The sequence below is a fragment of the Carcharodon carcharias genome, chromosome 17 (genome assembly GCF_017639515.1).
Source record: "Carcharodon carcharias isolate sCarCar2 chromosome 17, sCarCar2.pri, whole genome shotgun sequence".
Lineage (NCBI taxonomy): Eukaryota > Metazoa > Chordata > Chondrichthyes > Lamniformes > Lamnidae > Carcharodon > Carcharodon carcharias.
The window spans coordinates 71,099,550-71,113,235 of record NC_054483.1 but is presented as its reverse complement, the minus strand read 5'-3'; the positions used below and the strand labels follow the sequence as shown (position 1 = coordinate 71,113,235).

At 38.1% G+C, this 13,686-nt stretch overlaps 1 protein-coding gene and 1 long non-coding RNA gene across 5 annotated transcripts in view; one reads left to right on the top strand and one right to left on the bottom strand.

Moving 5' to 3' along the window:
• Nucleotides 1-4,093: 4,093 nt before the first annotated feature.
• Nucleotides 4,094-13,686, bottom strand: part of ccdc186 (coiled-coil domain-containing protein 186) — a 91,258-nt gene continuing 81,665 nt past the window's right edge. For 2 of the 4 annotated variants that reach the window (XM_041209524.1, XM_041209525.1), the window contains exon 15: nt 4,094-5,500. In XM_041209524.1, coding sequence (XP_041065458.1) covers nt 5,420-5,500 — 81 coding nt within the window. In that variant the 3' untranslated portion in view covers nt 4,094-5,419. The remainder of the gene's footprint in view (nt 5,501-13,686) is intronic. The other 2 variants (XM_041209530.1, XM_041209528.1) reach the window with 2 other exon arrangements.
• Nucleotides 7,701-13,686, top strand: part of LOC121289772 — an 87,909-nt gene continuing 81,923 nt past the window's right edge. Inside the window, exon 1 of the long non-coding RNA XR_005945646.1 lies at nt 7,701-8,255. This is a non-coding gene — a long non-coding RNA (uncharacterized LOC121289772). The remainder of the gene's footprint in view (nt 8,256-13,686) is intronic.

The following is a 13,686-nucleotide window of genomic DNA, read 5'->3' as shown; positions in this document are numbered from 1 at the left end:
AAAAAAAAATTCTCACTAGCTTGAAGCAATTCTTTTAAAACTGATGAGGTGACAAAATGTTCCAAAAGCCTCGACTGGGCACGGGAACCTTTTGTCTTGTAGTAAGTAGTTCCGTTTTGACTGTTGAGTGAAGTAATGTAATATTTAGAAAAACAGTACAAAAAGATAAATGGCTACAGCAGTTTCTCGGCTCCGCATCGGATACTAAAAGGACTGTTCAAGTAGTCGTCAGCCGCCAGCGACATGTTGCCACGCAGTCCGCTGTAATTTCGACAATAATTTTCCATGTACATTTTAGATCAGAACTACTGAGAAGCGGGCGCTGTCGCTATTACCGTTTAAAATGTTTTTCTGCGTGCACCAATTAGTACTTTATAAGTACGAAATGTACGAGGTAACACTACAGCAAATAAACGAGCAAAAATGAACTTTGTAGGATGAACACCAACTGCTGAAATGCTGCAGGCTCCTCTGCTGTTATGACGAGTGTATTTTTAATTTGTTCTTACAATACCCTTTGTTGCCCATCCCTAAGTACCCTCGAGAAGGTGGTCGTGAGTTCCAGGATTTTGACCAGCGACAGAACAGGAATATGGTTTCGAGTCAGGAAGGCGAGTGATGTTGTGAATTGTTGAACCTTGCAGGTTGCTACAATGCTCAATGTGACGGCGAGTTCAACTCAGTCAAGGGTAGCCCAGGTTATCAATGCGCCAGGAAAGATTGTTTCCACTGTCAGAGTATGGAAGCTGCTCCACAAGAGAACTGATCATCAGGCAAATGGGAAAGCCCCATCCACAGAGGAATTCTGCATTCTGGGAGATGGAAAGAGCCAGGCCATTTTTTTAAAAATATCCTTTCATGGGATGTGTGTGTTACAAACAAGGTCAGCATTTATTGCCCATTCCTAACTGCCCTCAAGAAAGGTGTGGTGAGCTACCTTCTAAGCTAGCAGCTTGCTGGACCATTTCAGAGGGCAGTTAGTCAATCGCATTGCTGTGAGTCTGCAGTCACATGTAGGGCCGGCTGGGTAAGGACACTCATGAATCAGATGGGTTTTTAATGACAATTTGGTAATTTGATGGTCACTGTTACTGAGATTCACTTTATATTCCAGGTAATTAAATTTAAATTCCCTCACATCTCCAGGCCATTAATATAAGCCTCTGGATTACTAGTACCACTAGAGCACACTCTCTCCCCCGCCCCCCCTCCTCCTGGTCTCATGGCTGAAGATGATTATTTCTAGTTAATTGCCTAATCTAACTGGACCACTAACTTGAGCAACAAAGGGTTCTATTGACTTATACCAGTTGTTGGTTAGGAGAAATTAAAATCAAAGATTTTCAATTGATGAAATGCTCGCTACACAATGTGCCAATAATGGACCAGCTTACAGCTAACTGTAAGGAACTACTCAAATTTCACCAACTTGAACACACACGGTATGGGCCAAAAATCCCCTTTCTTAGGGCAAGAAAATACTAAACCAAGTTTCTTTCCAGTGAGTTAGTGCTTCAGGATTGGGGAGGGGGCGGGGAAACAGTGATTAAATAACTGCTGGTTCACAGCAGAGCCAACAGGGGGAAAGATATCCTCTATTCGGTCTATTAAAGCAAATTATGGTTCAAAGGAAACTCTGCCTAGCAGAGGATGACTGGTAAAACCATTTTAGTAGCTACATCCCATTTGACATCAAGTTCTTAGTTTTTAGCATTTTGTTGACTTGCTTGTCAGAATGGTTGCCCATTAAGAAAGGATTTTGAGAAGGCCGACCACTAGTTGATAGAAAAGTATGAAACTTTGTGTCACTAAGCAGCAAGATATTCTAGGCTAAGTCAAGAGTTGTGCATTAACGCCTTGCTATAGATTTGAGCACATTATACAGGCCGACACTTCAGTGCAGTACTGATGGAGTACAGCATAGTCAGATTGCCATTTTTCTGATAAGATGCCCAATCAAAGGCCCCATCTAGTTTCATCCACCAAATAGCCCACAGCCAAAGAAAATAAAAACTACCTGTGATGCCATATCACATGGATTGCAGCGGTTCCAGAAGACAGCTCACCACAACATTCTCAAGGACGACAAGGGGATGGGCAATAAATGGCGGCCTAGTCAGCCACACCCAAAAAAAATCTTTATGGCATCTCAGTGTGCTTTACAGCCAATGGATTATGCTTGAAGTGTAGTCACTATTGTGTGGCATATGTGGTAGGCAATTTACACACAAGATGTCACAACAGCAAATGAATGACCTGGTCATCTGTTTCTAGTGGTATTGACAGATCACATGCCTACTTGAGGGGCACCAATAACAATTGCTACATGAGCAGTCAGATGCTTACCCTTATAAGCTTTTCTTGCCATAGCGCTATTGTACACTATATGGTGGATGAACTTGACCTCAATGGTATGGATTTGTCACTGTTTTAGAGTGATTTGCTCATGTGTCTAATGTTGCCACTTCTTTGCTCTCCACACTTTTAAATTTTCAGACTATTTTGAGGCGGTTTGAATGGAAGCCATTCATCAAAAGGCATAATATGGATGAAATGAAGAGAATTTCTGTGATTCATTTTGAGTGACTAATGCAGAGGAAAATTTGGAATGAAATGCAGCACACCTGAGTCGCCCCAGAAGTGAAAGTTTGGGAAAGAATTAACATGAGAAGCAACCAATTTGAAGCAATATGGACATTACATTTATTAAAATAAATCTGCCTAATACTGGGCGAACAAAACAAATTGTTCTCCATCCTTTACACATTCAGAAGGACAAAGAGGTTATTCTCTTCCACCCTAAAGCATTACTAGGTTATCAAGATATCTAGTCACCTCACGTTATATAAGGTTCCTGATGCAAAATGCACCACCACAGCCCCCATAACCCCATCATGTCCAAATTTAGTTAAGCATTATTGATGAAAAGTAGTAACAGCAACTCAGGCTATATTGACTCAAAGCCTTCCTCGAGTAAGACGAAGCACAACTGTTCTAAAAATCATCTTAAAATTATTTCTGTTTTTCCCTGCTAACTTTCCCAATAGTTAGAGAAGCTCCATACTGGTGAATAGTACTGAAAGCATTATTAATCGTGGAGAGGAAATCAGAGGCTTTAACAATTCAGCTTGATGGAGACTTTTTTTGAAAAATCACTTCTACCTTTAGTAACATACTGCAGAATTATAGGATGCTATTTTTATGCTTCAGAATCTGGAAATTAATCTGAGGTGTGTCTCACTGAACTCTAAGGGGAGCTATATTGCAGTATTTATAATGCAAAGTTAATTCTGATTTCAACAGTTATATATTAACATTGGGCAATCAGTCTGCCTCTTACATTCTCTTACAAGCAAATTAAAATGTTTGGACGTGGAAAAAGCATGAATGATATCATTTACAGTGAGAAAATATAATAATTTTCAAATGCCTACAGACTAGAGATAGTTAATTGACAGTGAAACTTCTCCAAGTGGTAATAATTACAGCTCAGTGTGCATCTTCCTAACAGAGGTTTTAAAAAACCTGTGGCTCATACATACTCCCCTTGCTCTTTTTAATTATTTTTATTTTTCATGGGATGTGGGCGTTGCTGGCTAGGCCAGTATTTATTGCCCATCCCTAATTGCCCTCGAAAAGGTGATGGGGAGATGCCTTTTTGAACCGCTGCAGTCCATGTGTTGTAGGAACACCCACAGAGCTGTGAGGGAGTGAGTTCCAGGATTTAGGGTCCAGTAACAGTGAATGAACGGTGATATACTTCCAAGTCAGGAATGGTGTGTGGCTTGGAGGGGAACTTGTAGGTGGTGGTGTTCCCATGTATCTGCTGCCCTCGTCCTGGCCTCCCCAATAAATCTTCTCATGCTCCATTTATTCTCTCACCTTCCCAAATACTCAGCTCGTCCATATTATTCTCTCTCACACACAGTTAGCAGCAGGGGTTTGATGTTTCAAACCCAAGCAGCACTTCCACTCCAGGTAACACTGCATTTCTTGAATTTAATGGAATTCACTGCTCTTTAGAAATTAATGATATACAGACTGAAATAAATTATGAATGAAGTTATTCTTCTGATAAGCTAACATAACAAAATAAGACACAAAGTGTAATTTATTAATTCAATATGCCATATATACATAATAGATTAAAACTTTAAAAACTGTTCGCTTTATACAGAGAGATATCTACAACTCAATTTTACAAATTAATTTTCAAAATAAACTACCACATCACTTTCACAACGTACGGCGAGCGAATGACTACAAAAAAACCAGAAAAAATTGAAAAAAATCAAAAGGAGTCTGCAATATGGACAGCAACAGATACATACTGTGCAATTTGGAAGGTAATAATTTGAGTTTAAAGTGCATTTCCATTACATTTTGCAGGGAGTAATTAGGTTTCTTATAAAATAGTCAATTCTCATGCAATGGCAACATCAGATTCCTGATTAAACAGTATTGATTCACCGATTGAGAAATTTGAAGTTGATGATTGGTCAATGCACACTATTTGTAAGCAAGCTAGGCAACTAGTTATTAATCACATAATTCAGTTCTGGATCTTCAGTTTCTTTCTGAAAAAAAGTGATAACGTTTCTTTCAAAATTTTATTTAAGAAATTGAACTATTTTCTAATATCAGCATTAGTAACATGCTATTAGAGTCTTAGAAACTTCTTTCACTTAGGCATATGATCAATCAATAGCCAAACCTATTTACTAGATTTGATTGTGGGTTGATCAACTGCTATCACTATTTTAGTTTACCAGACAATGCATTCATTCTATGACGTAAAACACATGGAAATGAAATATTTCATTTCCAGAAGTGTCAATAAGAACTTTTAGTGTCAAAGCCAGAAAGCCAAATTTGGCATACAGTAGGATGGATATGCACTTTATTTGCCTTAGCACTATATGAATTTAGCTTACCCATAAATCAAATGGATTTTAAAATTAAAAATCACTTAGGTTGTCAGTTAAAAATGAACAGGAGCTGCATTGTATAATTGCACTATAGTCCCCAGGATAACCCATCAAGTAAGAATGCACAATATTCATTGCTTTTTTTTAAAAAGAGCAAAGAGCACAGAAGAATGGTCAAAATCCACTAATCGTTATTCTGTGCAAATCGTAGCAGTCTTCTTTCATCATTTTTGCAGCCGACTATAATGTGTGTTGCAACTTGGAAGTGTTAACATAAAATTTGCTTCAAAAAGTAAGGTTCCAGAAAAGTCAGTTCATTGCAGCATACCGAATATTTCAAACCTGCGTGTTGGTGGAAGCAACATTATCTTCTTGTGGAGTGCAGATAAGATATACTTGTCCGAGTCATGAGTGATGTGCGATCTCTGCCTGTCCAGCACCTGTTCCCTTGAATTCACAATGGAGTTGCTTAAACAGAGAATGGTGCCAATTCAATGCTTTAGTTGCTGCTCTAATTCGTGCTGGCACTTGATCAGACGTTCTATTTCTGTACCCAGCGTCTGCAAGTTTTCCTGTAATTAAAAATCACAATGTGAAGTTTGTCGCATGCATTTTGTTTCATTCTTCACACATTACTTTTGGTTGGTGCATTACTAGCAGGAACTACTGAAAAGTAAATATTTGCAACCCCAGGTATTTGACAGGCAAATCAAAATGCTGTCATGGCTAACCACCATGCCATGACAGCAACTGTAGTCCAATTTTAGCAGATAAACTCAACTATATTGTACAATACTGTAGCACCATCTTGTGCTAAGTGTGTGAAATCTACTTCAATGGCTAAATCAGGGCAACAACTATTGTTTCTAAAGTCAGTTTAGTTGCATGTTAATCCTTCTCTGACACCTCTCCCAAAGTGACCTCCTATGGAGTACAAATCTGTCCTAAATTTGTGAAGAAAAATCAGATCTGTTATGCAGGTAACGCAGAAGCCACATAATAATATTTTCATGGCATTTAATGTCAAAGCCATTTTGTGACATTTTTCCATTCGGTCTGGAACTGTGTAGGCTCTATCTTTACATACTCCCAAAGCTGAAACTGTCAAATTAGTAAGGTCTAATGGAATGGCGTAACTCAACTGAAATTGCCATAACTCATTTCATCTATGAACCAGAAAGACCTTCACAAATTTCAAAAAGTACTGTGTACGTAGAGTAGAATAACCCTTTCATTGAAGAAATCAGTGTGAAGGGCAAGTGGTTGAAAAAAAGTAAAATGTAAGTTGCAGCAGAAAGTACTGATGATGCTATTGTCAGATTGCCATTTATTGTGGAGTTGTTATTTTGTCTTTAACTTGACTTTTGGCATAATTAGCACAACTGATTAGCATAGCCATAATATATTAGAATACAACTAAAAGCACCATGTACTTCGCTTAAAATTCACTATCATGACTGGAAACAACCCAATTGACAAGTTACCAATCTTTGCTTTCTACTGAGTAACCAAAGCAGAATGGTTTGCCAAATCCCACAAAGTTATAAAACACATTTCAAGTGTTACAAGAAAAGCTTCTTGAACTCAACATTAAGGACAGTGAAGAACTATGCACTTCACATTGTTAGGAACTTCCAATTGCAAATCTCAACTGTGGTGCAAATAACTGTGCAGCATAAAGTATCTACTGTATTTATTCATCATCTTTAAAAATTATCACTGTGCCGAGAGATTGCTTTTGAAATCATTGCTGATTCTTAAGACAAAATGTTCATTTCCCTTGCACAAAAGAACCTTGAGTTTATGTTTTTTTTAAAAAAGTACCATAAATTCACAACTTCATTATTTTCTCTGAAGTGAAATCTGGGATGTGGTATTCCAGGGGTAAGCTTCATATCAAATGCTTTATGCAAACTGCCTAGCCTATGATAGCATGCTCAAATGTGCTGCTACTGTTAGCAACAGCATCATGAATTTATATAGCGCTTAACGTTAGAAACGTCACAAGGCACTTGTCCAAGGAAAACAGACAGCAAGTCGGAAAGGAGCAGATTAAGAATGGTATAATGGCTTGGTCAAAGAAACTTGTGAGAAAGAATGCAAAAAAGGAGGGAAAGGGTGGTAGAGGGATTTAGGTGGATAATCCCAAAATCCCGAAGAGTAAGGCCCAAGCAGCTGAAGTTGCTAATGTTGGGACAAGGAAAGGATGTGGGGGCACACTAAAGTCAAGAGTCAGAAGAATGATGTGATCAGGAGGGGAGGAAGAAAAATATAGTGCTGCAGGAAACTGCAGATATAGGAAGCCAATGTGGAATTTAAAGGCAAGTACGAGGATTTTAGTTTAAATGTATCGGGGAACAAGAAAGCAAAATAGGTCAGCAAGGGCAGCTTGAACAGGAGTAGGATTTAATAAGATACAGGCTGCTTTGAATAGCAGTCTAAAGCTAATTAAACCATATAGGAGGGTCACAACTACAAGTTATGTATTTCTGTTTCATCATCAACTTTAGTAAATGCAACAGCATCACTTGGGACAATTTTTTTACCGTCATAATGAGAATACAACATTTTAAAAGTAGAACTTGGCAATGCAAGGTTTTTTAACTTTAATCTTTGTTTTTTTTTAATATCAGGTTCCAGATATTTAAACTAAATAACTTAGTTCTTTACTGTACATATTTTCTTACATTTCAGAGAAGTTTAAAAGCAAAGACTTTGAAACTTTACCTGGAAATTTACTTTACAAACACTTGTGTTTTAAAATAGAGAAAGAGTCAAGCATGTCATTCAGTTTGGATCAATTCCCAGTGCATCATTGCATTTTTGAGGTAATTGTAGTAGAGTCAACCATTCTCAAAATACCATCGGTGAGCAGATAAACAACTTTTTTGTTGCTAATCAGTCAAAGTCATTTGCTTTAACATTATTCCCTTCAACAAAGGGCATTCTGAAGAATATATTGTACGTAACGCAGAACACCAGAAATTAATACCAATCTTGTTCAGTAAGCAAGATCTCAGAAGTACAGTTAATGTATCAAAGTTATGATAATAAATTGCATTTTCTAACAAAATATAAGTAATGAATAGGAAAACTAACTGGAGTTATTTTCTAGTGATAGACGTATAGATTGTAGCAAAAATGCTAATCTTTTCCCTCAATTTCACGTTGGAGATGAATTTAAAAAACGAACAGAAAAAAATGAACAAAGACCAGGAGGGGAAAAGCTACGAGGAAAATGGCACGATTTCTTCATATTTTAAAATGCACAAGAGTAAGAATTTTGAAGAAACCTGCATATCACTGGAGGCAGAGCCACATTGTGAAGTAAGATAGTTGCATTTCACTGTTATCAGTATGTAATGGAATACAGGTCGTGCATTTGCTAATGGCTCAGTTTTCTGTTTTCTTTAATGTTTGATAATGAAAGTTACCAAGTTAACCCTTTGAATGTTGGACAATTTTACATGTTTCCCCAAAAAGAATCTTTTGTGAAGTTAAAGGTGCTGTCTGATTTCTTTGTTACTACCATAAATATGCAAATGTAAAACTTGAAAAGGCAGTACAGTGAGTCTCCTAATAGGCTGAAAAAAACCTCCATTTACAAACAATGTCCAATTGGTACAGATTTAGAACTTAATGTAAACTGAGCATAGCTACAATACTCAAATACAGTCCCTTGCAGAGTAGTTAAGAATAGAATGGCAAAAATGAAAAGCAGATTATTGAATTTAATTGATAGCATTTGCATATTCTGCTTAATAAGGATTAACTAAAGTAATGGACATTGGGAGCAGAGTGGGACAAAAAAGAAACAAAAAGGTGTTGCACAGAAGTGAAAGCAAAAAAAAACCAGAAGCACTAAATAAGGAGAAGGGGGTTATACTGCTGGTGGAGGTTACAGAACCAGGTAGGGATGAGGAAAAAATTTATACACAAGAATTTTAAGGATTGGAGGCATTGGAGAACACCAAAAAGGACCTAAGGATTACGTAGCTCACAAGAAAAGCTAGTGGTAATTAGTGAGCATCGCTTAATGTGGGGTAGCATATGGGGCAGCAGAGTTTTGTACAGTATCAATTACAGATTAAGTTAATCTCTGATCCCTTCCTTGCATTTATCTTCACCCACATGCTGTTTCCCCCACCATATCTACTTCCTTCTGTATCAGCGCCTGGAAAAACCTCTCCCCCAAATCACTTAGAGCTGTATTCTCAAATTCCGAACTGTCTCATCTTTGGCCCTCCATTCACTGTAACATTTCTGCAGCTATTGATCTGCTCAACCACATCCTCACCCCCACCTTAGATGCCCTAGTCCTCATTAAAACCATTAGTTTCTATTCTGATGAAAGGTCATCGATCAGAAACATTAGCTCTTTCGCTCACCACAGATGCTACCTGACCTGAGTATTTCCATCATTTTCTGTTTTAATTTCAGATTTCCAGCATCTGTAGTATTCTGCTTTTTGATTAGACTCTCTTCACCATGGCCATTTCCTGGGTACAGCCCACATCTCTGCTCCCTTAAGTCCAAGAGACGAAAACTTGAGCGGCTATGGTAGAAAAATGGATTTGGTCATCCACCATCAGATCTGGCTCGACTAATTAAAACATTATTGGGTCCTGCTCTCATCTGCTAAAACTGTTTACTATTCAGGATCATCCTGATATCTTCAGACCGACCAATCTGCACCCTTTTCGCTTGTTGTACAAATTGTTGTTATCGTTTGAAATTTGGCATTCTTGTGTTTGTCCTGATGAGTCGGAAAGCTCTAGCAACATGCCTCTCTTTTCAGCAATATTCAAGTTCTGTACAAGTGACCAATTCCAGGACAAGCTCTAGCCAGACAAGAATGGAACAAAGTAAGGGCAATCCCACTGAGCTGGACGACAGAGTTGTTGGAGGACAACTGTGTGTCCAATCATATCAATGGCTGTGGAGAAAGATAATGCATGAGGATCACGGTCAGATAGAATTCAATTTGAGACTTTGAGTAGGGATGTTCTGATGCTGAGAGGTATAGAAATATGATTGATGAGATTGAAATAGGGAGTTATAAAATGAAGTGGGCATCAATTTGGCAGGCAATAGTTATGTGCAAACTGCTGGCAGCTCCAAGGAATTTCAGACTCCCTGGGGCAGCCATTGAAAAAGCACAGTACACATACTGATGCTGAAATAAACCTTAAAAGTAATAAAGCTACTCAAATGTCAAGAGAAAATTAGTTTAATATTCACCCTATGTAACTAAAATCCTTGAAAACCCCATTTTTAAAAAACTTGTAGCATAACTTAATAGCCCCACTTTGTATTTCTTGCCTTAATCCACCTCCTTCTCTATTTTCTCTGTTCTATTTTAAGTTAACTGTATTCCCAATGATATATTCCAACATTTCTCTATTTGTAAATTTAGAAAACATTTTTATTTACTTTTAAGCCTCCTGCAGTCCACCATCATTTCAAAGGAGGGATCTACATTTTTTAGAATGTATTATGTAGAAGAACAGGACTAATTGGATAGCTCTTTCAAAGAGTTGTCACAGACACAATGGGCCCAGTGGCCTCCTATGCTGTGTCACTCTGTGATTCAAATACAGGATTTCTAGTTTAGTGCTAACAGCTACCAAATTTGAGCTTGTTATATGTTCTGACTTGTTTTCCTAAAGATTAAGTTTGTCAAACCTTTACTTAACAACTAATGCCTTTTAGCTACTTCCTTTGGGACTTGAGTCTCAGTGAGGTATTGTATAGTTTAAAAACAGTAATGTCCTGTATTTTCAAGCAGTCTATAGTGTTATGAACAGTATATGATTTGTTAGAATCCTGCATGATAGATTGGATCTTTGAATTTAGTGTGTTTAAGAATTTAGTAGAATCACAAAGACTTGTGTTCACACTTCCAGCTGTTGATCGCATTGGAGACCACTGGGCCCATTGTGTCTGTGACAACTCTTTGAAAGAGCTATCCAGTTAGTCCTATTCTTCTACATAGTACATTCTAAAAAAAATGTGGATCCCTCCTTTGAAATGGATGGTGGACTGCAGGAGGCTTAAAAGTAAATAAAAATGTTTTCTAAATTTACAAATAGAGAAATGTTGGAATATAACCCCTCATAACATTGTAATTGTTTTGTATCCCTTCAAGTATTTATCCAATTCCCTTTAAAAGTTGCAACTGAAACTGTTTCCATTGTACCTTCAGGCATTGCATTCTAGATAACAATGCGGTGTGCATTATTTATCTCATGTTGCCTCCTAAAACATCATAAATCTGTGCCCTCCAGTTCCAATCCTTCTACCACTCAAAACAGTTTCTCCCTACCTACCTTTATCAAAATCCCTCAATTTTGAACACCTCTCCAAAAAATCCTCTTAAACCTTCTCCACTCTATGAGAACCACCCAAGATTTTTAGTCTCACCATGTAACTGAAGTCACTCATCCCTGATACCATTCTTCTGCATTCTGTCCAAGGCCTTGACATCCTTCCTAAAGCATGGTGCCTGAAATCGAACACAATACTCCAGCTGAGGCCTAACCAGTACTTTACAAAGATTTATCATAGCTTCCTTGCTTTTGTAATCAATGCCTCTTAATAAATCCAAGGATCTCATACACTTTTTAAAAAAAAAACAGCTTCCTCAACTTGTCCCGTTAGCTTTAAAGATTTGTACATATGTGAACACTGGTCTCTGTTCCTGCACCCCTATTAAAATTGTATCTTTTAGTTTATATTGCCTCTCCTCATTCTTCCTACCTAAATGTGTCACTTCAACCTTCTCAGTGCTAAATTTCATCTGCCATTTGTCTGTCTATTTCACCAGCTTAAGTCCTCTTGAAGTCTGTTACCACCCTCCTCACTATTTACTACATCTCAGAGTTCTGCATTATCTGTAAACTTTGAAATCATGTCCTGCATACCCAAGTCCAGATCATTAAAAATATTAAAAACAGTCACCCTAATACTGACCCTGGGGAAGCTGATCTACTTCCTCCAGTCTGAAAAACAAGCTTTCACCACTAATCTCTAATTTCTGTCCGTTAGCCATTTTTATATCCACGGTTACTTCCCTTTAATCCCATAGGCTTTAATGTTAGTTACAAGTTATTATGTGGCATTTGGTCAAATACTACCCTCATCAGCCTTCTCCTCCGTTACTTTAAAGAACTGAATCGTTTGTCAAACATGATTTTCCTTTAACCGCTGAATTTCATTTATTAACTCAATTTCCTCAAGTATTGTCTCTGAAAGTTTTCCCACTATGACATTAGGCTGACTAGCCTGTAATTACGGGTTTATCCCTTTTCCCTTTCTTGAATAGGGATGTAACACTTGGCAATCCTCCAGTTCTCTGGCAAAATCCCCATATCAGAGGGCACAGCCTCCAGAATTTCCACCCTTACCTCCCACACTAATCCAGGATGCATCCTATTGGTGGCAGTATTCAAAATGGAAAAGTCAATCTTTTAGTGCCTCCCCTTTACCTTTTTTTATCCTGTAGAAAGAAAATTATACTATTGTTATAAGTGTCAGCCGTGATGCCACTGGTAGCACACTCATTTATAAGTCAGAAGATTGTGGGTTCAAGTCTCACTACAAGATCTGACCATAAAAATCAAGGCTGACACTCCAGTGCAGTACTGAGGGGTGCTGCAGTGTCAGAGTTGCTGTCTTTTGGATGAAACATTAAAATGAGACCCCCATCTGCCCTCTCATGTGGATATAAAAGATCCCACTGCACTATTTCGAAGAACAAAGGAGTGAGTAATATTAATTTCCTCAATTAACATCACAAAACAGATTGCCTGGTCCCTATCACATTGCTGTTTGTGGAAGCTTACTTTGTGTAAATTGGCTGCCACATTCCTCAAGCAACAGCACTTACACTACAGCCAACTTGAAAAGTGCTTTGGGACATCCATGGTCATGATAGGTGACATATATATACAAGTCTTCCTTTTACTGTTACATTGGGCAGCATAGTCTTCACTCGTGAATATACAATATACTCATTTAATACCTCAGCTGTCCTCTCTGCTTCCCCAAGATATCTCCTTTTTGGTCCTTGGTTGGCCCCACCCTTCCTTCGACTATCCTCTTACTATCTTTACAACTATTTATTAAAAAACCTTCGGACTCCCTTTCATGTTAGCTGCTAATTTATTATAATACTCTTTGACCCTCTTATTCACCTTTTTAGATCTCCTCTATAATTTCGGTGTTCAATTTAGCTCGCTACTAACATTTGCCTTTTTCACTTTCGTTCTAACCTCCTTATCTTTAGTTACCAGGGAGCTCTAACTTTGAATACCCTTCCTTTCCCCTTCAGGGAAATGTGTCTAGTGTACCTGAACCATCTCCTCTTTGAAGGCCTCTCATTGTTCAATTACTATTTTGAAACCCTCCCTCACAGCACTAGATAACTACCCTGAGGAAGTTAGCCCCAGCTCTGTTGACATGTACCTAATCCACCTTAAAGAGGTCTGTTCACAATGATCAGGAATCTTGAGCCCTCCCCACACCATTTCTCCAGCGTGAATCGTAGGGAATTAAATCCTCTAATAAGGAAGTAACTTCTGGTGCTTCAGCTTGAGCTGGAAAACCAACAACTATCCTCGCAAGCAACAGAATAGTACCACCTAAATTCTGAAGTATGTTAGTTTTGCTTTGGATTTAAAGTGTAGAACCTTAGGAAGGATATACTGGTCTTGGGTAGAGTGGTGGGCAGATACACCAGAATGTCACCAGGCTCCCA